Source organism: Phyllobates terribilis, unplaced genomic scaffold (assembly GCF_046119375.1).
Source record: "Phyllobates terribilis strain yellow unplaced genomic scaffold, ASM4611937v1 Scaffold_3__8_contigs__length_932513732, whole genome shotgun sequence".
Lineage (NCBI taxonomy): Eukaryota > Metazoa > Chordata > Amphibia > Anura > Dendrobatidae > Phyllobates > Phyllobates terribilis.
In genome coordinates, this window is record NW_027362763.1 from 466,290,515 (window position 1) to 466,316,247 (window position 25,733).

Consider the following 25,733-nt stretch of genomic DNA (forward strand, 5'->3'; position numbering starts at 1 on the left):
TCCTTTATTTTAACACTAAATGACAAGTACAGTAATCAACACTATCACTGTACTTATTATATATGTGACTGACATGTTTCTATCTATCTAATCTATGTGTGATGCGCTATTCTTTCTGTTGTAAATTGTCTGGTACCGGTGTATGCTGCTGATGAATTGCCGGACGGCTTTTTTAAAGAGACAAAAACACTATTATTTTTTTTATATAAATCCTTTATTTTAACACTAAATAACAAGTACAGTAACCAACACTGTCACTGTACTTATTATATATGTGACTGACATGTTTCTATCTATCTAATCTATGTGTGATGCGCTATTCTTTCTGTTCTAAATTGTCGGGTACCGGTGTATGCCGCTGATGAATTGCCGGCCGACTTTTTTTAAAGAGATGGGTGCATGAAAATAGGAGGGCACTAGTGTGTTCCAAGTGCCCTGCTATGTTTTTCATGCACCCTCCTATATACCCTGCCTGCCTGTCTGCCTATATATTCTGCCTGCCTGACGTTTAATTGAGCACCATTCCCATCGATCTGGGCAATTTTTGACCTTCTGCAGACCGCCGGGGGGACCACCAGAAAAATGCTTGAGTTTCTCATAGACTTACATTGGGCTCGTTGCTCGGGTCGAGCACCCAAGTATTCCAATGTGCTCGACCCGAGCTTCGAGCACCCGAGTATTTTAGTGCTCGCTCATCACTACTTCTAACATATCCATGAAACAAAGGCTATTATGGATGCTTAAAGGGAATCTGTCACAAGGCTTTTGCTACCTAATCTGACAGCAGCAAGATGTAGGGGCAGAGACTCTGATTCTAGCGATGTATCACTTACTGGGCTGTGTACTGCAGCTTTAATAAAAGTACTGCTGCAGATCTACCAGTTCTTTGAATGCTAAGCTCTGTATAACCCCGCCCACACTGCTGATTTGCAGCTTTCTGTGTACACTGTGCATAGGCAGAAAGCTGACAAACAGGTGGCGGGGTTACACCTAGCTCATGAATATGGAGATCTATCTGGCAGTAGTTTTACTAGTCCTCTAGTGATAATCTCCTGCTTAGTGATTTTTATCAAAGCTACAGCAAGCAGCCCAGTAAGTGGCACATCGCTGGATTCAAGATCTCCATCTACATTATGTTGATTTTAGATTAGGTGGCAAAAATCTGTTGACAGCTTCCTTATAACAGTAGCATCAGTCACCTATACGCCACAATGGCATCCAAACAAAGTGTATGTCATAAGCTTCTTATGACGTGTATGCTAGACTTATTCCATAATAGTCTATAAGTGCTGGAAGCCACTGCAAATCTGTCACAGGAGTTTGCCACCTATAAGCTACTATGGCATCCATTAAACACTTGTTATGAAGAGCTCGGTAATTACGCTGTAATTGTTTTTTACTGGACTCCAGTGGATAAAATGAATGTCATATCCTGCTATGTTATTCCATGTGCCTATTTTTCAATATAATGACATATGGCAACAGACGTAAGTCAAAAAGACACATTTGTATCCTCCTCCAAATGATAGAGCCCTATGGGCACATTTAGCAGGCATGTCAGGACCTTTTCTTGCTACAGATATGGTAAAAATGTGGTGTGAATGGGACCCCAATTACAATTATTGTGTAAACAAACCAGTGACATACAGGAAAAAGCTGACCGGAAAAAAACATTCAGACTAGATCAGCCACTTAAGTACCAGAGAGCTATGAAATCAGATGAGAGCAAAAGCACGTTCAACTCCCACAGTCTGTGCTGGAGAGTGCCACTCTTCACAGATCCCATAAGAGTCACTTATCACAGCTGTCAATGCACTGAATCCAGTCCTGGCTACATAACAAAGCAATGTGCCACTACATTTACTGCCATTAAGGGTTTCTCTAAATTTGCTGTTTCCTTATTAAAGAAATTCTTTATTAACCCCTTCACCCATGAGCCATTTTTCATTTTTTACTCCCCTTCTTCCAAGAGCCATAACTTTTTTATATTTACATCAATATAGCGGTATGAGTTGTACTTTTGAGTGACACCATTGATTTTACCATATAGTGTACTGAAAAATGGGAAAAAAAATTCAAGTGTAGTGAAACTGCAAAAAAAAAGTGCAATTCCACAATTGTTTTTTGGGTTCTTTATTTACCATGTTCACTAGATGGTAAAACTGACCTGGCAATATGATTCTCCAGGTCAGTACAAGTACACAGATACCAAACGTGTATAGTTTATTTTTTATTTAAATAGTAAAAAAAAAAACATAATTTGCACACAAAAAAAGTCAGAAACCCGTAATGTTTTCATTTTTGGGATCTGGGGATGGTTGAGGGCTTATTTTTTTGTGCCCTGAGCTGACGTTTTTTGTTGATACCATTTTGGGGTAGATACAGTGCATTGTGAAAGTATTTGGCCCTCTTGAACTTTTCTACCTTTTGCCACATTTCTGGCTTCAAACATAAAGATATAAAATTCTAATTTTTTGGGGAAGAATCAACAACAAGTGGGACACAATCGTGAAGTGGAAAGAAATTTATTGGATATTTTAAACTTTTTTAACAAATTAAAAACTGAAAAGTGGGGCGTGCAATATTATTCGGCCCCTTTACTTTCAGTGCAGCAAACTCCCTCCAGAAGTTCAGTGAGGATCTCTGAATGATCCAATGTTGTCCTAAATGACTGGTAATGATAAATAGAATCCACCTGTGTGTAATCAAGTCTCCGTATAAATGCACCTGCTCTGTGATAGTCTCAGGGTTTGGTTTCAAGTGCAGAGAGCATCATGAAGACCAAGCAACACACCAGGCAGGTCCGAGATACTGTTGTGTCGAAGCTTAAAGCCGGATTTGGATACAAAAAGATTTCCCAAGTTTTAAACATCTCAAGGAGCACTGTGCAAGCGATCATATTGAAATGAAAGGAGTATCAGACCACTGCAAATCTACCAAGACCCGGCTGTCCCTCTAAACTTTCATCTCGAACAAGGAGAAGACTGATCAGAGATGCAGCCAAAAGGCCCAGGATCACTCTGGATGAACTGCAGAGATCTACAGCTGAGATGCGAGAGTCTGTCCATAGGACAACAATCAGTCGTACACTGCACAAATCTGGCCTTTATGGAAGAGTGGCAAGAAGAAAGCCATGTCTCAAAGATATCCATAAAAAGTCTTGTTTAAAGTTTACCACAAGCCACCTGGGAGACACACCAAACATGTGGAATAAGGTGCTCTGGTCAGATGAAACCAAAATCGAACTTTTTGGCCACAATGCAAAACAATATTTTGGCGTAAAAGCAATACAGCTCATCACCCTCAAAACACCATCCCCACTGTCAAACATGGTGGTGGCAGCATCATGGTTTTGGCCTGCTTCTCTTCAGCAGGGACAGGGAAGATGGTTAAAAATGATGGGAAGATGGACGGAGCCAAATACAGGACCATTCTGGAAGAAAACCTGTTGGGAGTCTGCAAAAGACCTGAGACTGGGATGGAGATTTATCTTCCAACAAGACAATTATCCCAACCATAAAGCAAAATCTACAATGGAATGGTTCAAAAATAAACGTATCCAGGTGTTAGAATGGCCAAGTCAAAGTCCAGACCTGAATCCAATCGAGAATCTGTGGAAAGAGCTGAAAACTGCTGTTTACAAACGCCCTCCATCCAACCTCAATGAGCTCGAGTTGTTTTGCAAGGAAGAATGGGCAAGAATTTCAGCCTCTCGATGTGCAAAACTGATAGAGACATACCCCAAGCGACTTGCAGCTGTAATCGTAGCAAAAGGTGGCGCTACAAAGTATTAACTCAAGGGGTCCGAATAATATTGCACGCCCCACTTTTCAGTTTTTAATTTGTTAAAAAGTTTAAAATATCCAATAAATTTCGTTCCACTTCACGATTGTGTCCCACTTGTTGTTGATTCTTCCCAAAAAAATTAGAATTTTATATCTTTATGTTTGAAGCCAGAAATGTGGCAAAAGGTAGAAAAGTTCAAGGAGGCCAAATACTTTCACAATGCACTGTATGATGTTTTGATCGCCTCTTATTGCATGTTAAAAACCCGTAATTTTGACGTTTCGATTTTTTTCTTGTTACACTGTTTACCGATTGGATTAATTTTTTTATATTTTGATAGATCGGACATTTCTGTGTATTTCTTTTTATTGTTTTACTTTCAAATGGGGCAAAAGGGGGGTGATTTGAACTTGTGTTTTTTTTAAAAAATTTAATATTTTTAAAAACTGTTTTTTTTTTTAACTTAATTTAATAGTCCCCTTAGGAGACTTGAAGCTGCAATCATCCAATCGCCTGGGCTATGTACATAGCAGTGATTCAGCTATAGCAGAAATCACGATCTCCTATGAACACAGGGGCACAAGCCTGGTGCAAGTTAAATCCCGCTGTCAGTGATTGACAGCGGGATTTAACAGGTTAACAGCTGCATCGCTCCGCTCACGGCTGTTTAAAGCTAATGACTTCTCATTAAATCAGCTGTCATGTGCAGGAAAAAATGCGGACTCGGAGTTGGAGCCCGTATCAGGGTTTGTGCCCACGTAGCGTTTTACAAGCGTATATGCTGTGGAATTTCCGCAGCGTAAACGCTTGTGAAACGCTTAGTAATCCGTCCCCCATGGTCCCCAATGAGAATCCGCAATTTCAATCCCCATGCTGCGGATTTTTCCGCAGCGTTTTTGATGCGCTCAAAAATCCGCAGCATGTCCATTAATTTTGCATTTACGCATGCGGAATTGCCTTGTCAATGCAATAAAAAACGCAAGGCAATTCCGCATGTCCCAAACGCATTATAAACGCGCGAAAAGCGCTTGCCAAATTCTACAAGCGTTTTTCTGGGAGAGGACATGCGGAAATGAAGCAGAAATTTTCTGCTTCATTTCTGCAACGTGGGCACATAGCCTAATAGTCAGGGACACGACATATGACGTAAATTTATGTCAAATGTCGTGAAAGGGTTAAAGAAAGAAATTACACATTCATTTTTCAACTACAATATCCAATTCTTGTCCTGAATGGATAATAAACTAGGATATAATGTAAATTAAAAAATATTGCAACATTCTGAAACACCAGTAGTTACTGACTTTTTCACAAGTGACGGCAACACCAAAAAGAATGAATAAAGTTCACTAGATTATTCTATAGCATTACACAAATTCACAGATTTTTTTTCAAGTGACATTTATGTTTCAAACATTTTTTTCCTATGTATTAAAGAAGAGTGGCAGAACAGGGGACATATAACAGCATGGGGCCCACAATAAGGGACATATACCAGGAAAAGTGACGTATTACCAGATGAGGCCCAGGATAAAGGACATATGCTAAAATAAGGGACATATACCAGAATGGAGGATATATATACCCAGGATAAGGGATATGTATACCAGGAAGAGGGACATATATACCAGCATGGGGGATATACATACAGTCATGGCCGAGAGTCTTGGCACCCTTGAAATTGTTCCATAAAATGAAGTATTTCTCCCAGTCAGTTATTGCAATTACACATCTTTTGTTATACACATTTATTTCCTTCGTGTGTATTAGAACAACACAAAAAAAAAAACCTTTGACATCATTTCACACAAAACCCCAAAAATGGGCTGGACCAAATTGTTGGCACCCTCAACTTAATATTTGGTTGCACACCCTTTGGAATAAATAACTACAATCAATCGCTTCCTATAATCATCGACAAGCTTCTTACACCTCTCAACTGGAATTTTGGATAACTCTTCTTTTGTAAACTACTCCAAGTCTCTCATATTTGAAAGGTGTCTTCTCCCAACAGCAATTTTAAGATCTCTCCACAGGTGTTCAATGTAATTTAGATGCGGACTCATTGCTGGCCACTTCAGAACTCTCCAGCGCTTCGTTTCCATCCATTTCTGAGTGCTTCTTTAAGTATGTTTGGGATCATTGTCCAGCTGAAAGACCCATGACCTGGGACACAAACCCAGCTTTCTGACACTGGGCACTACATTGCGACCCAAAATCCTTTGGTAATCTTCAGATTTCATTATGTGTTGCACACAGTCAAGGTACCCAGTGCCAAAGGCAGCAAAACAACACCAAAACATCTTTGAACCTCCATCATATTTGACGGTAGGTACTGTGTTCTTTTCTTTCTAGACCTCATTCCATTTTTGATAAACAGTAGAATGACCTGCTTTGCGAAAAAGCTCTATTTTGGTCTCATCTGTCCACAAGACACTGTCCCAGAAGGATTTTGACTTACTCACATATATTTTTGGCAAATTGCAGTCTAGCTTTTTTATGTCTCTGTGTCAGCAGTGGGGTCCTCCGGGGTCTGCTGGTGACACGCCCCCTGGGCCGTGGGGTACTCGGTAGCCGGGCCGGTCAATGCTGGGGGATGTCACAGTGGCGGTAACCCGGTCCGTGACCCAGGGCGGTCAATAAAAGGGAATTTTATAGTTTTTGTATTTAATGTTCGTGACGCCACCTGTGGTATGCGGCTACATGGAGCCGCTGCTGCGGAGCAGGTCCTCTGGAACTGTTGGTAATGCAGCAGAGTTGGTTCAGCTCTCCACAGCTCCAGGACGTTGCTGTGGTGATTAAAGATGAGGTAGATGTTGTTGTGCAGTGTAGTGCAGGGGATGATGGCGCAGCAATAATTCACAAAGAGAGTGGGGTACAGTCTTCAGGGTTTACTCACGATTCTCACGTTGCTCCTGGTTACAACTGCAGTTCATAACCACCCATGTCGTCCGCTGTTTACTCGGGGAGGGGTTCAGCAATCCCTCAGGTAATTCAAGAGCACTTAGTGGGACCCCTTTCTGTGTACCTTTCCTGGTCATCTTCCTGCGCTGGCTCTCACCCGCCAGCCCTGCGCCTCGCAAACAGTGTCCCAAGCTGGTAACCTCAGATCTTGGTGGGCAGCCTGGAGTCCCCTGGATCCTGTGTGGCTACCTTTTTGGCGATTAATTGCGGCTGTGGCAACTACACCCTGGAAATGTAGAAGCCTCCGGTTTCTAGCTGAATATTGCAATTCTCACTAGTTAGGGGCCGGTTCCCTTTGCGGTCTGATCCCTTCCACTCCTGGAAGATTCGGGCATACAGGTGGCCTCCAGCACTTCCTGTACCCCTAGGATCCACTCTTTCTGTCTGAAACCTTTCTCCCTGCTCCTCTCTTCCCTTCAGTCAGTCTCACCTCCTGGGCCTCTCTCACTCAGGCCCGCTCCTCCTGAGCAGAGCTCCTGCTCCACACACTCTCTCCTCACTGTTCTGAACTGAACTCCCAAGATGGCTTCCCCTTTTATATCCTCCTTCTCAAGTGCTCCACCCACACCCACTACATGGTTCCCCCTCTATAAGTTCCCCCCACTCCAGCCAGGGGCAGGGCTCAGCAGCGGAGCAGTGCATCTGGCCCCTCCTGCTGGTCTGGAGTGGTGTAGTGTTGGATGCAGGTGTTTGGGTCCCGGGCAGTACTCCATCCTTACCTGAGAGTGGGATACCACACCTCTGGGTGAGATGCAGTACCTCTGTGGAGACTGAACCCGCAGGGGCGCCACACTGGCATAGTGTTTCATTTCATTCAAATGTCGACGGATAGTTCACGATGACAATGATGCACCCTGAGCCTACAGGACAGCTTGAATTTCTTTGGAACTTCATTGGGGCAGCTTATCTACCATGTTGACCATCCTGCATTGCAACCTTTCATCAATTTTTCTCTGACGTCCATGTCCAGGGAGATTAATCACTGTGACACAAGTAGTGATGAGCGAGCGTGCTCATTTAACCCTTTCACCGACCAAGCTCGGGTGCTTTCCGAGTATCTTCAGCGTGCTCGTATATTAAGTCCCTGCGCCTACATGATTTAGGACTGTTAGGGAATCCTCACATGTGTTAAGGCTGACTAACAAACAGGCAATCTCTGCATGTGTTGAGGCTGACTAACAGCCATAAATAATGCAGACACAGGGACTTGAACTTAATATACGAGCATGCCGAAGATACTCGGAAAGCACCCGAGCATGCTCGGCAAAAGGTTTAAACGAGCACACTCACTCATCACTATTATAAACTTCTTGATTATGTTGCACATCGTGGATAAAGGAACATCAAGATCTATGGAGATGAACTTGTAACCTTGAGATTGTTGATATTGTTCAACAATTTTGGTTCTCAAGTCCTCATACAGTTCTCCTTGCCTCTTTCTGTCCTCCATGCTTAGTGTGGCACACACAGACATACAATGCAAAGATTGAGTCAACTTCTTCCCTTTTTATCTGGTTTCAAGTGTGATTTTCATACTGTCCACACATGTTACTTGCCACAGGTGAGTTTGAACGAGCATCATATGTTTGAAACAAAGCTGTTTACACACAATTTTGGAAAGGTGCCAACAATTTTGTCAAGCTAATTTTTGGGATTTTGTGTAAAATTATGTCCTGTGACAGAGTCACTGGTACTACAGGCTGATCCAACTTTGATGTAATGTCCTTAGAACAATTCAAAATGAGGCTCAGTATTGTGTGTGGCCTCCACGTGCCTGTATGACCTCCCTACAACGCCTGGGCATGCTCCTGATGAGGTTGCGGATGGTCTCCTGTGGGATCTCCTCCCAGACCTGGACTAAAGCATCCACCAACTCCTGGACAGTCTGTGGTGCAACGTGACGTTGGTGGATGGAGTGAGACATGATGTCCCAGATGTGCTCAATCGGATTCAAGTCTGGGGAACGGACGGGCCAGTCCATAGCTTCAATGCCTTCATCTTGCAGGAACGGCTGACACACTCCAACCACATGAGGTCTGACATTGTCCTGCGATAGGAGGAACCCAGGGCCAAACGCACCAGCATATGGTCTCACAAGGGGTCTGAGGATCTCATCTCGGTACCTAATGGCAGTCAGGCTACCTCTGGGGAGCACATGGAAGGCTGTGCGGCCCTCCAAAGAAATGCCACCCCACACCATTACTGACCCACTGCCAAACCGGTCATGCTGAAGGATGTTGCAGGCAGCAGATTGCTCTCCACGGCGTCTCCAGACTCTGTCACGTCTGTCACATGTGCTCAGTGTGAACCTGTTTTCATCTGTGAAGAGCACAGGGCGCCACTGGCGACTTTGCCAATCCAGGTGTTCTGTGGCAAATGCCAAGCGTTCTGCACGGTGTTGGGCTGTGAGCACAACCTCCATCTGTGGACGTCGGGCCCTCATACCACCCTCATGGAGTCGGTTTCTAACAGTTTGTGCAGACACATGCACATTTGTGGCCTGCTGGAGGTCATTTTGCAGGGCTCTGGCAGTGCTCCTCCTGTTCCTCCTTGCACAAAGAAGGAGGTAGCGGTCCTGCTGCTGGGTTGTTGCCCTCCTACGGCCCTCTCCACGACTTCTGGTATACTGGCCTGTCTCCTGGTAGCGCCTCCAGCCTCTGGACACTACACTGACAGACACAGCAAACCTTCCTGCCACAGCTCGCATTGATGTGCTATCCTGGATGAGCTGCACTACCTGAGCAACTTCTGTGGGTTGTAGAGTCCATCTCATGCTACCACGAGTGTGAAAGCACAACCAGCATTCAAAAGTAACCAAAACATCAGCCAGAAAGCATTGGTACTGAGATGTGGTCTGTGGTCTCCACCTGCAGAACCACTCCTTTATTGAGTGTGTCTTGATAATTGCCAATAATTTCCATCTATTGTCTATTCCATTTGAACAACAGCATGTGAAATTGATTGTCAATCAGTGTTGCTTCCTAAGTGGACAGTTTGATTTCACAGAAGTTTGATTTACTTGGAGTTCTATTCTGTTGTTTAAGGCTGAGTTCACACGATGCGTATTTCATGCGTTTCCGCGGCGTTTTTGCAGTTGCGGAAACGCCGCGGAAACGCATGAAAAACGCATGGTAGAAGGGAAGCAATGTTCCCCAATTGAAATCCGCATGTGCTGTGCCCATGATGCGGATTTTTCCGCAGCGTAAACGCTGCGCTCAAAAATCCGCAGCATGTCATTTAATTTTGCGTAAACGCGGCGTTTTCGCCGCCATTGACTTGCATTAGAACGCGCCAATTCCGCAAGACTGCATCTGTACTTGCGTTATTGGCGCGTTCTAATGTGCGGATGGTACCCGAGTGTGGAGGAGAGGAGAGTCTCATCCACACCCAGGTACCATTAAAAAAGCTGTAAAAACAAGAATAAAATAAAAAATATATATATATACTTACCATCTGTCGGCCCGCGCAGCGCTCCTGCTTGCTTCCCGGCACTTGCAGTGAGTTGTAGGACCTGCGGTGACGTCAGAGTCATGTGACGGGTCACGTGACACTGACGTCGGCAGGTCTTTCAATTCAAAGTTGCCGGCAGCCGGGAGAACGGAGTGAGCAGGACAGCGCGGGCCATTGGAAGTAAGTATATACACTCTCTCGGGTCACACTATATAAATCCATGCTGTTTGCATGGATTTATATAGTGTGACCTAGTTGTCAAGCACTTTCCAGGTGATGCTAAAATCGCCTGGAAAGCGCTTGTCAATCTGCATGCGGAAACGATGCAGAAATTTTCTGCTTCATTTCTGCATCGTGTGCACATAGCCTAAGTGTTCCCTTTATTTTTTTGAGCAGTGTATATACTGTATATCAGGATGAGGGGAACCGGTCCAATTCTTACATCGGGGCCCACCGGACTCAAGTTATGCTACTGTGTAGGGGTCATAGTGATGCGTTCAGACATTTTATAACCTATCTTATAGATAGATGATAGGTGTCAATTGTGGCATAAATCCCTTTACATTATTGTAGAGGAAGGAGAGGTAAGAAGTTGACGACACCAGCCTTCGACACCTTGCTTCATTTCTAACTTCTAAGTATCTCAAGTCCAAATGGCCATTTTTTGGGCCAAGTCAGTGTTTCTCGAAAAGGCTGACCAAGAAAAAGCACTATTTGGCAACATCTGAGGGCTGATAATCTCCTAACATGCAATAATCGGTTAAGTTCCATTTAAACTTCACTCGAAATAGGCCACGATTATTCTGCAATAACCTGAATAAAACAATGTGCAATGTCCTCCTCAGTATATGGAGCTTTGAACAAACAAAAGCATCCGTTTGCATGGATTTATATAGTGTGACCAAGTTTACAAGCGCTTTCCAAGTGATGCTAAAATCACTTGGAAAGCGCTTGTCAACCCGCATGCGGAAATGCATGTGAAGAATACTTCACATCCGCTTGTCCCTGGCAGGAAAAACGCATGTACAATCCGCATGTACAATCCGCATGCGTTTCTTCTGCCAGGGAGATGCAGAAACGCTCAGGAAAAATTCGGAGCATTTCTGCATCGTGGGCACATAGCCTCAAAGTTTTTCCAATTTTTCGGACTGACTGACCTTCATTTCTTAAAGTAATGATGGCCACTCGTTTTTCTTTACTTAGCTGCTTTTTTCTTGCCATAATACAAATTCTAACAGTCTATTCAGTAGGACTATCAGCTGTGTATCCACCTGACTTCTGCACAACACAACTGATGGTCCCAACCCCATTTATATGGCAAGAAATCCCACTTATTAAACCTGACAGGGCACACCTGTGAAGTGAAGACCATTTCCCATGACCACCACTTGAAGCTCATCAAGAGAATGCCAAGAGGGTGCAAAGCAGTCATCAAAGCAAAAGGTGGCTACTTTGAAGAACCTAGAATATAAGACATATTTTCAGTTGTTTCACACTTCTTTGTTCAGTATATAATTCCACATGTGTTAATTCATAGTTTTGATGCCTTCAGTGTGAATGCACAATTTTCATAGTCATGAAAATACAGAAAAATCTTTAAATGAGAAGGTGTGTCCAAACTTGTGGTCTGTACTGTACGTCAGAGTACGTAGATTATTTTTGGGGTTCAGAATGCTTCATCCTAACAGGAACTGCAACAGAATATTCAGAATATACAGAGTCGCAAGCACTCCCCCTGATTGACTGGGCTGTGGACGGTGTTTCACCGCAAGTCACAACCCAGTATCCAGCGCGCACCTTCCCTCTCTCCTCTGCTTTCATTGGACGCAAGTGTGCGCTGGATGCTGGGCTGTGAGATGAGGTGAAACACTGCCCACAGCCCAGTCAATCAGGGGGAGTGCGTGCGACTGGGTCACGCCTCAGTGATGCAAGGGAGCCCGGAAGTTTGACGTGACATCAGAAGATGTCAGTGCCGGCTGCAAGTCATCGGGACTGAGTGAGCAGCGATAGTGCCGATCACACGTAAATATGGCAACATAAGGTATTTACAAAAATACTTATTTAAAAGGTTTAAATCGATAGGCGCATTATATATTGTAGTGGACCACCCCTTTAACCTAAATATCTTTAAAGTGACCTTAGGTATTGTGAAGAAACAAGTACATTCTAAAACATGGGTACAGCAGCCACTAATGCCCCTGGTGCAAGATGCGTGTAACACATGGCTCAGAGTATAAGCTCCAAGGGGATTCACGGGCTTGAAAGTCACAAACTAGGACATAATATAGGTACCAAGGGATACAAATTCCCCATGGATTAAAGGAAAAGAAAATCCATTCTACATTTCTGTAACCATGACAACATGCACATGTAATGTCAATTCAAATCATTAACCAAACAGAAAAGCTCAGGCTCGGGGGTCACAGATTTATATCTATCTCAGTCCAAGTACAAGTATTTAGAAAAAGCAGCATGGTTGCTGGAATTAAAATAAACACTATGCAAAATGGTTTTCGAACCTGTTTTCATTTACTACTCACAATGATAAAAAAAAATAAAAAAAGGAAAAGAGCAGTTATTTTAATGGAGCTAGCCGGTTTCTTATCCACTCAGCTAAAACACAGGACTATGGAGTTGGAGTAAGTAAAATGTTCCCTACTCAAACTCAAGTTATATATACACATTATACAATCCCTTAAAGAGGTTGCCCCACAAAGTCCATTTTAAAAGGAAACCTGTTACCATGAAATTGTAGTCCATTTTGCAGGTACAATGTTATAGAGCAGGGGGAGCAGAGTGGATTGGTATACAATTTTGTGAGAAAAGATTCAGTATCACCTGTGATTTAGCATGTGCTGTTTAGCATGATAAAATTGGTATATTCATACACTTGCACCATTATTTATATGAATCTATACTCGTACCGTATTTTTCAGACCATAAGACGCCGTTTTTTCCCCCCAAATTTGGGAGAAAAATGGGGAGTGCATCTTATGGTCCGAAAGTACCGGGAAGTTGCGGTGGTGGTAGAGCGGAATCGTAGGAAGCAGGGCCCTCCGTTACCTCCATCAGGAACCCGGCAGTGGTGGCGGCAGTATGCGGTGAGGCAGAGCGGTGTGCACTGCTTTTCTGGTGGCCGCAGCCACCTTCATGAAGTCGTGATCTACAGGAAAATGGCCGTCCAAGCCGGCGCATGTGCAAACTGGGAGCTCGACAGCCATTTCCCTGAGGCCCATGACTTCAGGAATATGGCCGTGGCCACCGGAAAAGCAGTGCACGCCACTCTGCCTCACCGCCGACAACCAGACACCGGTCCCGAGGTATCTCACCTCTTCTGCTGCTGCCGCCGCCGGGTTCCTGAGGGAGGGAAGGGAGGGCCCTGCTTCACCTGCTTCCTGCTCCACCACCATCGCAACTCCCCACTGCTGGAGAACCCCGGGGGTCCGCAGCATTCCTCCACTTCCGGCGGCTTCCTGCCTCCTGTAACCCCCTCTCCACAGCCCCCCCAGGTAAGATACCTATTCAGACTATAAGATAGACCCCCATCTTATAAAAATTTTTTTTTCCTATTTTCAATCCCAAAATTTGGGGTGCGTCTTATGGTCCGGTGAGTCTTATAGTCCGAAAAATACGGTATATGTATTTTTCTAATCTGCTCATAGTTCTTTTTTAATTATTTACGTAATTTATTTATACCTATTTTTGTATTTATTCATTCTTTACATAATGTTCATTAACATCTCTGATTAGATCTTTTGCTATGTAATCATCCCTCCTTTACCCCCTTCCCAGGAATCTTTTTCTTATATATGAATAACATGTATATTTTAAACTGTTCAATAATTAAGTTATGATTTTCTATTTCCATGGCATGCGAAAGTAATCACCCTCCTTGACTTTTTACCTATTTTGTTTAAATATTTTTGTAATGTGGTTTGTGTGTGATGCATCAGCACTAAAAAGTCCAAATTGGTGAAGTGAAGTGAGAAAAATATAGGTATAAATTACATTTATGGGATCAAATAACTAAAAACTGGCATGTGCATATGTATTCACCCCTTTTGCTATGAAGCCTCTAAAATTTCTGGTGCGAGCATTTATTCATAAGTTACATGCTTAGTGAAAGGAAGTCCACCTGTGTGCATTCGAAGTGTAACATAGTCTGTCAGTATATACACACCTCTTCTGAAAGGCCACAGAGGTTGCAACACCATTATGCAAGAGGTACCACTAACCAAACAACACCATGAAGACCAAGGAAATCTCCAAACAAGACACGGACAAAGCTGTTGAGGAGTACAAGTCCGGCTTGTGCTATTAAGAAAATGTCCCTATCGGTTTCAGTCTGTTAGTGATTTGAGATTGGGACAGAGGATCACCTTCTAACAAGACAATGATCCAAAGCAGACTGCTAAAGCAACACTCTAATTGTTTAAGAGGAAATGTGTAAATGTTTTGGAGTGGCCTAGTCAAAGCCCAGACCTTAATCCAATTGAGAATCTGTGGTCAGAATTGAAGATTGCTGTTCACCAGAGGAAACCATCTAACTTGAAGGAGCAGGAGCAGTTTTGTCTTGAGGAATGGGTAAAAATCCCAATGGTAATATGTGGAAAGCTCATAGAGACTTATCCAAAGCGACTTGCAGCTGTAATTGCTGCAAAAGGAGGCTCTACAAAGTACTGACTTTAGAGGGGGGGGGGGGGTGAATAGTTATGCACACTGAAGCTTTCAGTTACTTTGTCCTATTTGTTGTTTGTTTCACAATAAAAAGAAAACTTTGTGGGAGAGTGTGGTCATGTGCAATGGAAATGATCATAATATCACCAGTCAGACTTTCTAGCATATTAAATTGATCTGTCATAATATTAATTGTGGAAAAACCTTTAAGAATAAGATCTGTTTTGGGAAATATTTTAATGCTACATTAGATATGCAAATTGTCTCTTCAAAGAGTAAGAGGATGTGAACTCTAGCGCCACCTACTGAAAGTAGAAATCCTACAAGTCAATATTGACTTTTTAACAAGACTTGCAATATGACTTGGGATAAAAGCCAAACTAGAATCTCAATTTGCAGACACTTCGATCACAGTCTTAGCCTCTCACCTAGCCAATTCAGATCTCATACTTTGTACTAACGAATGGCAATGCCCTGAAACACTGTGTCAGCAAATTGAGATGCTGATTTGGCTTTTATCCTAAGTCATATTGAAAGGCTCGTTAAAGGGTTGATAATGACTTGTAGGATTGCTACTTGCAATAGGTGGCACTAGAGTTCAAGCCCTCTTCCTCTCTTAAGAGATATTTTGCATATTTAATTTCCAAGAGGAGCATGAAAGGTGTTAAAGTCTCCTCATACTGGCATGCCAGACCTGGCTTGTCACTTCCCACAAGCAGAAACCGTATCCCTTAGATCCCAATGCTACATTAGGATAACAGTATGTATTGCGGCCTGGGGGAACTATCGCCTTCTCTTGCTCACTATGAAGAATAATTCCAAAAGGAGAAATACGAAGGAACTTTGGGAAAGTGTTTAAAGAGATTGATGACCTGTCATTAGGATTGGTCATCGATGTCTGATCGGTGGATGTGCGATACCCGGCACATCTGCCAATCAGCTGTTCTCGGTGTCGGCCGGAAATGCTCAGTTACGGCACAGCTCTGTCAATGGAAGAGTGACCACAGCCGAGTACGGCACAACCGCCAACTATTTATTTGAATAAGAGTGGATCTGCAGTACCTGGCTGCTGCCACTATACAGTTGACGGAGTTTCGCTCTGCAGCTCCGTGACTGTGCAGTCCTGGCTACTGCTGAAACCGGGAACAGCTGATTGGCAGGGGGTGCCGGGTGTGGCACCCCCACAATTAGACATTGATGACCTATCATAATGATAGGTCATAAATGTTAAAGGGGTTGTCCGGTCCAAATCGCTAAGTCTGCAGTTACTCTGTGTGACAGACTTCTGAATCCCCCCAGCGCTCGTACTGTGTGCTGTGGGGATTCACCTGTTTCTGAGCCGGGACCAGAGGGTATGTATGCATTATACATACTTCCGGCCAGTGGGCTGCACTTGTATGGAGCGAAGCCGTGCCCTCTAGTTGGCCACGCCCATTGGATGGCCGCATTACTAGATGGGGCATGGCCTTGCTCAATACAAGTGTATGGGGTGAGGCCATGCCCTCTAGATGGGCCCTGGCAGGGAGTATGTACAACTCAGACACATCCTCCAATCCCGGCTCAGAATCCGGTGAATCCCCGCAGCTCACAGTGCTGAGGGGATTCAGAAGTCTGCAGTCACACAGAGTGACTACAGACTTATCGATTTGACCAGGACAACTCCTTTAAAGTACTGGACAACCTCTTTAATTTCTCTCCTGATAAAATCCCATCTTTGATTTTTACATGATATCATTCCATACGGTTTCAGGTGAAGGTCACTGCAATGCTTTGACACATGAGCAAAGTGACAGTATACAGGGGTTTTTCTAGGATTTCCAAACTGAAAATGATTGAATTTACTAATAAACATTAACTATAAAATTGACACGGATGTCCAAGTTGGCTTAGCGAATAAACGGAGCTTGACAGCCAGCCCAATTCATTACATGTGAACAGAACAGAGCAGCAGTCCAACAAGGTGAGGTCCAAAATTCAAATATCAAGATTTCTTCATTAACCCCTTTACCCCCCAAGGTGGTTTGCACGTTAATAACCAGGCCAATTTTTACAATTCTGACCACTGTAACTTTATGAGGTAATTACTCTGGAATGCTTCAATGGATCCCCCTGATTCTGAGAATGTTTTTTCGTCACATATTGGACATATTGTAGGGGTATAGTGAACATTTTGAACCCAGAGGTATGACAGAATTTGATAACATTAGGTCATCATATTGAATAAGTTGTCATTAGTCTTGAGAGCAAGTGCTCGCTACTTGAGTTTGCATCAGGTACTCAGGTATGCACCATGTATCACGGGTGCTCAAGTGACATGCTCGAGTCCGCGCCCACATGTTTCACGGTTATTAGACACCCAAAAAAAACATGCGGGGATCGCTCGTGCATGGCAGGCAATCCCTGCGAGTTTTTTTTGGCCGTGAAGCATATGGGGCGGAGACTCGATCATGTCACTCGAGCACCCGCGATACTCAGTGCATACCCGAGCACCCGATGCAAACTCAGCACTTGCGCTCAACACTAGTCGCCATATCGTCATCTTTTTTTTTTTTACTTTTGAAAAAAATCCCAACCTTAACCCCAGCCCTAATACAACCCCAACCCTAACCCTAGCTCAACCCCCACCCTAACCCTAGCTCAACCCCCACCCTACCCCAACCCTAACCCTAGAGTTTATTTTTTACGCCGTTCCTCGTGCAGTATAAGTGATTAAACGACTTTACTCTTCGGGTCGGTGCGATTACAGCGATACCAGAATCATATTGGGTTTTATGATTGACAGCTGTCTCACACTAAAAGATGCATTTTTTTGCATCGCCATATTTTGAGAGCTATAATTTTTCCATATTTTGGTCAACAGAGTCATGTAACGGCTTGTTTTTTTGCGGGATGAGTTGACGTTTTTATTGGTACCATTTTCAGGCATGTGACATTTTTTGATCGATTTCTATTCCAATTGATAAGGTAGCTTTATTCTTCGGGTCAGTACAAAAACAGCGGTACCACATTTATATTGTTTTTCTATGTTTTGGTGCTTTCACACAATAAAAGCAATTTTATAGAAAAAAATATTTTTTTGCATCGTTTTATTTTGAGAGCTATACCTTTTTTATTTTTCGGCTGATGGAGCTGTGTGGCATCTTGTTTTTTGCGGAACAAGATGACGTTTTCAGCGGTACCATTTTTATTTATATTGGTCTTTTTGATTGCGTGTTATTCCATTTTTTGTTTGGCGGTATGATGATAAAGCATTGTTTTTTGCTTCGTTTTTTATTTATTTTTTTTACTGTGTTCACTAAAGGGGTTAACTAGTGGGACAGTTTTATAGGTCAGGTCGTTCCAGACGCGGCAATACCAAATATGTGTACTTTTATTGTTTTGTTGTTTTTTTTTCAGAATAATATTTATTGATGGGTACATTATATTTTTATTTTTGGTGGGTTAGTTTTTTGATTTTTTTTTTATATTTTTACAAAAAAAATGTTTTTTGTTTTTTTTTATTATTATTTAACACTTTTTTTTACTTTTATACTTTGTCCCACTATGGGACTTTCAGGTTTTTTTTTACTCTGATCGCCTGTATAGCATAGGGATGGAGCTCAATCCCTGTGCTATACAGGCTGTCAGCGCTGCAGATGCAGAAGATACTTTGGTCATGCACTACGCATGACCAAAGTATCTTCCTGCTGTCTGGTGACCCGGATGTTGTCATGACAACATCGGGTCGTCATGGCAACATCCAGGAAGCCACGGCAGACAGCGTTGGACACCGGTAGGAGAGGTGAATATCGGCGATCACCTCTCCTTGCCCCCGCTGCGATCGACCTCTCTCAGTAAAGTAACAATTTGTCTTCACTGAATAAAGATTTACCCGTGAAATGAGAAATTTGGATATTAATGCTCAGTCCAGGGGCAGAAGGAAGATTTCTCTGATAAGATATATTACAGTTACTTATTTTCACATGTACTATTTATTTATGAAGTAAAAATTAAAACGATGGTTACTTTTTAATATATAATAACAATTGGGCTGCACGGTGGCTCAGTGGTTAGCACTGCAGCCTTGCAGCGCTGGGGTCCTAGGTTGAAATCCCTCCAAGGACAACATCTGCAAGGAGTTTGGATGTTCTCCCCATGTTGCGTGGGTTTCCCTCTACACTACAAAGACATACTGATAGGTAGTTTAGATTGTGAGCCCCAATGGGGACAGCGATAGTACTGAATGTAAAGCGCTGCGGAATATGATCCCGCTATATAAGCAATGCAAAACAATAATAAAAATGCTCAGTGGTTAAAAGAGTGACATGACCATTCTTCTGGTATTTTCCGCTCAGTAGACGCTTTGTACTTTACAATACAAGTCAATGGTGAAAGCTCGAAATACGATGGACTACTTGCTAGAGATGGGGTGCACCTTACGAAGACTGGAAAACATGTATTTGGAAGTCGCCTTGCTACACTCATCAGGAGAGCTTTAAACTAGAACAATGTGGGAAGGGAAGCAAAAGGCCAGAAAAAGCCATACAGCTGACAAATACTATTGAGATCTCTGCTACTGGAAGTGGAAAGGAAGACCAAAGACAAAACAATTTAAATAATAAAAATATGGGAGGAAGAGAAACCAATCACAAACTAAAATGTTTTTATACAAATGCACAAAGCATGGGCAACAAACAAGGAGAATTGGAACTACTAATGCAGGAAAAGAAATATGATGTCATTGGAATCACTGAAACTTGGTGGGACGATACACATGATTGGAATAAAAGGCTAAAAGGATACAACTTATTTGCAAGAAACAGAATTGATAAACGAGGAGGAGGTGTCGCATTGTATGTTAGAAAAGCGCATATCTGCACAGAGATTGAAGCTTCAGAGACTGGGAGTTCTGTGGAAACTGTTTGGGTAAGAATACAAGGAGAGAACAACGGAAAGGACACCATTGTAGGCATTTACTACAGGCCACCTGGGCAAGCTGAAGATATGGATGAACTCTTTATGTATCAAATGACCAAGTTCTCCAAAAAATATGACGTAGTGGTCATGGGAGATTTCAACTATCCAGACATTTGTTGGGAATCTCTCTCAAGTAAAACTAACAGGTCAAGCAAATTCTTATCCTCTCTTGCTGACAACTTTATCTTCCAAAAGGTAGGGGAGAAAACAAGGGGATCTGCTACTTTGGATCTAATCCTTATAAACAGGGAGGAAATGGTTGAGGAGGTAAAGGTGGCTGGGACCCTAGGAGGCAGCGATCATGCTATTATAGAATTTTGGATAACTAGAGGAGGAAGACATGTGAAGACTCAAACTTCAAGGTTAGATTTTAGAAAGGCAGATTTTAAGAGACTCAGAAAGAGAATAGGAGGGATCCAATGGCTGGATGTCCTTAAGGACAAAAATGTCCAGGAAGGATGGGAAATTTTTAAAAATGAGATTCTCAAAGCACAATCGTTAACAATCCCGAAAAGTAGGAAGAATGGGAAGCATTTAAGGAAACCAGGATGGATGAACACAGAACTTAAACACATGCTAAAAAGAAAGAAAGAAATGTTTATTAAATGGAAAGAGGGAGGCATATCTAAAGAAGATTATAATGCAGTCTGCAGATCCTGCAGGGCACGTATCAGGTTAGCTAAAGCTGACAATGAATTAAGGCTTGCAAGAGATGTCAAAAGCAATAAAAAAGGATTTTGGGGGTATGTCAAAAGTAAAAGAAAAGTCAAAGATGCTATAGGATTTTTACAGGATGAAAATGGAGAAATGGTAAGAGAGGATGTTGAGAAGGCCGAACTTTTTAATTCCTATTTTGCATCTGTTTTCTCTCAGAAAGAAAATGTAACATCAACTGATTTTCACTGTCCTTTTAAAGGAATAGAAGAATCCAAGTTATCTGTAAACAGAAAGATTGTGAGGGAATATTTAGCTAACATAAATGAGTTCAAGTCTCCAGGTCCAGATGAATTACACCCCAGAGTACTGAAGGAGATCGTAGAAGAAATTTTAGAACCACTCTCCATAATCTTTGAAAATTCTTGGAGAACAGGAGAAGTCCCAGAAGACTGGAGAAGAGCAAATGTTGTTCCTATCTTCAAAAAGGGGAAGAAGGTGGACCCAGGGAACTATAGGCCGGTGAGTCTGACTTCTATACCAGGAAAGATCTTTGAACAAATTATTAAACAACATGTATGTAAGTACATGGATAAGAATGAAGTGATTAACCAGAGTCAGCATGGGTTTGTAACTAACAAGTCATGTCAGACTAACTTAATTTCCTTCTATGACAGAATCACTGACTGGGTGGATCAGGGAAATGCTGTAGATATAGTATATCTTGACTTCAGCAAAGCATTTGACAAAGTATCTCACACCATCCTTATTGAAAAAATGACCAAGTATGCAATGGACCAGGCAACTGTTAGGTGGATTCATAACTGGCTTAGTGATCGGACTCAAAGGGTGGTTGTAAATGGCTTCACATCCAGCTGGATGAATGTCTCAAGTGGGATACCACAGGGCTCTGTCCTGGGACCTGTATTGTTCAACATCTTCATCAATGATTTAGATGAAGGAATTGAGGGTAAACTGATTAAATTAGCTGATGACACAAAGCTAGGAGGGATAGCTAATACTAGAGAAGAGAGAGAGAGGATTCAAAAAGACCTAAATAAACTGGAGCAGTGGGCAGCAACCAACAGAATGGTTTTTAACAGGGAAAAATGCAAAGTACTACATCTGGGCAATAAAAATGAAAAAAGCATATACAGAATGGGAGGAATAGAGCTAAGCAACAGTACATGTGAAAAAGACTTAGGTATACTAATAGATCATAGACTGAACATGAGTCAACAGTGTGATGCAGCAGCAAAAAAGGCAAATACAATTCTGGGATGTATTAACAGAAGCATACAGTCTAGATCACGTGAAGTCATTATCGGTCTTTACTCCTCTTTGGTCAGACCTCATCTGGAATACTGTGTACAGTGTTGGGCACCACATTTTAAAAAAGACATAGACAAACTGGAACAAGTTCAGAGAAGAGCGACCAGAATGGTGACTGGTCTGCAAACCATGTACTATGAGGAACGGTTGCAGGATTTGGGAATGTTTAGCTTGCAAAAAAGAAGACTGAGAGGAGACTTAATAGCTGTCTACAAATATGTCAAGGGCTGTCACATTGTAGAAGGATCATCTTTATTCTCATTTGCACAGGGAAAGACTAGAAGCAACGGGATGAAACTAAATGGGAGGAGACACAGATTAGATATTAGAAAAAACTTTTTGACAGTTAGGGTGATTAATGAGTGGAACAGGCTGCCACGAGAGGTGGTGAGTTCCCCTTCAATGGACGTCTTCAAACAGAGGCTGGACAGACATATGTCTGAGATGATTTAGTGAATCCTGCTTTGAGCAGGGGGTTGGACCAGATGACCCAGGAGGTCCCTTCCAACTCTACCATTCTATGATTCTATGATTCTATGAAATACACCACGGCGTCTTCTCGAGCATTAAAAAACAAACACTAGTGCTTCTGCATTATTCAATGGAGTGAAAATAATGACCAGAAAACAAGAGTGAAAAAAATAGTAAAACAACTAAAAAAAAAAAAAAAGCCTCAAAAACAAAAAAAGAAAGAACGCCCCTGGCCAAAACTATCTAAAAATCAATTAGGAAATTACAGAAAAACCCACACAAAAGACGCTTCAGGGAAAAAAAAAAGCCAGAGTTTCCTGCTTAAAAACTTGGTGGGTTTGCCTGAGTTTAAAAGACATTGTGTGAACATAACCTTAAATAGTTTGTGTGACTTAAAGCTTGTTGGCTGATACCAATTACAACTAGCAGAATTGTGAATGCTGCTTTGTGCAGTACTACGGGCTTAAATTGACCGGTTGAAGAATATCGTAGAAAGGTTTTAAAAGTCTTTTGACTGATTAGAAAACACAATAAGTGAAGGCACCACAAATTTTATACTGAAAATAGTCCATCTGTATTCACCTAGACGAGGCCTCTGTATTGAGTCTAGTGTAGGAACACAGAACCTTACCTGGCTGTATTCAGTAAAGGATGCTTAGTTCCCACCAGTTTTCGGACTTGCATAGCAATGTTGCTCAGTTCATCACTCAGAAGGCAGCGGAGACTCATAAAGGACGTTGGATAACCCACAATTTTTTCTGCATCAGAAACAACTTTGCTCCACTGTGTAGTTGTAGGGGAGCCAGAAAAGAGGCTGATTGTCCTTCTCATGCAAAATTCATTGGTATGGTGTCTAAAAATCCGCAAGGGCCACATAGCACACTTCATCAAAGACATTGTGCTGCCACACCTACCAAAAAGAGAAACATATGTAAACCACATATACATAATTGATATATTTATATACACACACGTATAGATATGTATATTTGTGTGTGCCTTCTGTATTAATTAGTCCAATTACTCCATAGATGAAGTACAGACATCAGTGGCGGTGTGACTGCGTTGCTTACCCCTGCAGCACTTGTTCAAATATTGCAGTTTTGCTGCAGAAAAAGGGAGTGTTATACAGTGTTAGCAAAGTGAATACGCTTTCTGAAATTTCATGTACTGCTGCTTATTTCAAAGTTCAAAGCAAATAGGAAAAAACGCAAGTAAAAACGCATGCAAAAGTGTGGCAAAATCATGCGCACTTTGCACAGTGTTTTAGCAGCCAACACTGAAAAAATGTACTGCAAATACTAAACCTGTGCACATACCCTTAAAGGGGTGAAGAGCGCTGTTGACTTTGTGTCTACAAATACCTGCCAGGAGAGGTATGGGAAGGTATTGTGCACCTGTTCTAGTCATTAATTCCTTTAAGAAAAAGAATGTTCTCAATGAAGAGATTGACACACTCTATTAAAATGTTTTATAACTTTTCTCCTTTCTGTCTTATAGGAAACTTTGTATGACAAGTTACCAGTTGTCCAAAACCTTCATGTATAGGTGTGTGTTCTATTAACAGCACAATTCATATATTCAGAGTGAATCTGTCAGCTAAACGCTCCTAAACATGGGCAACAGCAAAGACAAGCAGGCTCCCTCATTACAAAGAATTACGCTTTGGCTGAAATGATATCTGAAATGCTGCGGCCTTAGTTTTAAAAAGAACTTGGGCCCATGAAGAAGTGATCACGGTGGCTTTCCTCTGACTCTCTGCTCATCTTGATTTTTTTAATCAAACAAATGCAGATAAGGACAAGTTGGGGAGACTATAGTGGGTCACACTGTTTCATGCTGTATGAAAAAGACATGGACCATTCTACACTTGGTTGGAAGCGGTCATGATTTTCCTTAGGCTGCATTATTCACATGACCGAGATTTCAAGGCTGACTACAAGTCTCCTGACCCAACCTCTGCAGCATCATAGTCACATACGACACTGTAGAATTCAAATTAAGAGACTTGCACCCAGTTTCAAAAATCATGGTTAATACGTGGACTGTAAAACAAGGATGGGAGAATGAAGCCGCCGTATTTAGTTTTTGTGGTCCAAGTGGGATTGTTTGTGGTGTTTCTCTGGCTGTTTGAGACATTTGTAGGTTTTTCAGACAGTAAGTAAGATGTACCCCAAATTTTGGGGTGGAAAATAGTAAAAAAAATATTTTTTACAAGATAAGGGTCCATCTTATAGTCTGAATAGGTATCTTAAATGGGGGCGGTGGAGCAGGGGTCACAGGAGGCAGGGTCCTTCAGGAAGCCGGTGGAAGTGGAGGAATGCTGAGGACCCTGGGTGCAAGAAGGCGGTGCTCCAGCAGCAGGGAGTTGCAGTGGTGGTGGAGCAGGACAGCAGGAATGGGATATGGGGGATCCCGATGACATCCCCGTCCCCAAAAAAGACAGTATCCTTCCACCAGCCCAGGAGCAGGTTGGCGTATGTAGGGGCACAGGGGTTCCCCATTGCCATGCCCCTGAGCTGGTGGTAATATCCTCCGTTAAAGAGAAAGTAATTGTGTCGTAGAGTCTCCACTGAGCATCTGGTAGGTGGTTGTATCTGATAGAATGGTTTGGCACATATCAACATATAGATCCCTGTCAAGGAGTACTGTATTACCCCCTTTGTCCGATGGTTTAATGATCAAGGAGGGGTCTGAATTCAGACTCTTTAAAGCTTCAAGTTCATCATGGGAGAAGTTGGGGGGGATATTGTGAGCCTTAGGGTTAATTCTCTTAATGTCCTCAGTTACCAACTTAGATGTCCACACTACTTATTTCACCCACCGGTGGCTATTTGACACTCTTGGGTTTATGATTGGAGAAGGGCCTTCCCCTAATGATCTAGCCAAATCCGGCAGTAATTGGACATCAGGGAGGTCCCTCTAGGGTAATTCCTAGTTGTTGGCACTTCGATTTGTCATTGTGGGGAAAGAATTTCCTCCATCTGAGGTTCCTCACATAAGAGGTTAATGTTAGAACCTTGCTGTTAGGTTTTTTTTCCTTTGCTGGTCACATGACCTTGTTGGCCTATTTAATCCTGCTCCGCCCTTCTGGCTTTGCTGGACTTCATTGTATATCTACTTTCTAGCTAGCCTGTGCTCTGTATCTAACTCTGTTAGTTTGCTTGGTCTACGGACCTCTATGTTCTATCTATTTTGTTTGTTCGTCTGTCTGCTACTATTTCTGTTAGGAGGTGTCCCATATTCCTCCCAGTCCTTAGTACTTGTAGGGATTCCCTCCCCACATCTATAGGTCTTCGTACAGACTAGATTAGGACTTTAGCAGGTCTGATCGCAGGATCAGGTTCCCTGTTACATCGTAGGGATTCAGCTGAGTCTTATAGTAGGGACAGATCTCCTCTCTTTCCTTAGCTTTGGTAGCAGAACATAACAGTAAGTCCAGC

The 25,733-nt window shown here is 42.5% G+C and overlaps 1 protein-coding gene across 2 annotated transcripts in view; it reads right to left on the reverse strand.

Annotated features, from left to right (window-relative positions):
* PDSS2 (decaprenyl diphosphate synthase subunit 2) overlaps positions 1–25,733 on the reverse strand; it is a 301,951-nt gene that overhangs the window by 252,386 nt on the left and 23,832 nt on the right. For both annotated transcript variants that reach the window (XM_073675798.1, XM_073675797.1), the window contains exon 2: positions 22,922–23,200. In XM_073675798.1, coding sequence (XP_073531899.1) covers positions 22,922–23,187 — 266 coding nt within the window. In that variant the 5' untranslated portion in view covers positions 23,188–23,200. The remainder of the gene's footprint in view (positions 1–22,921; positions 23,201–25,733) is intronic.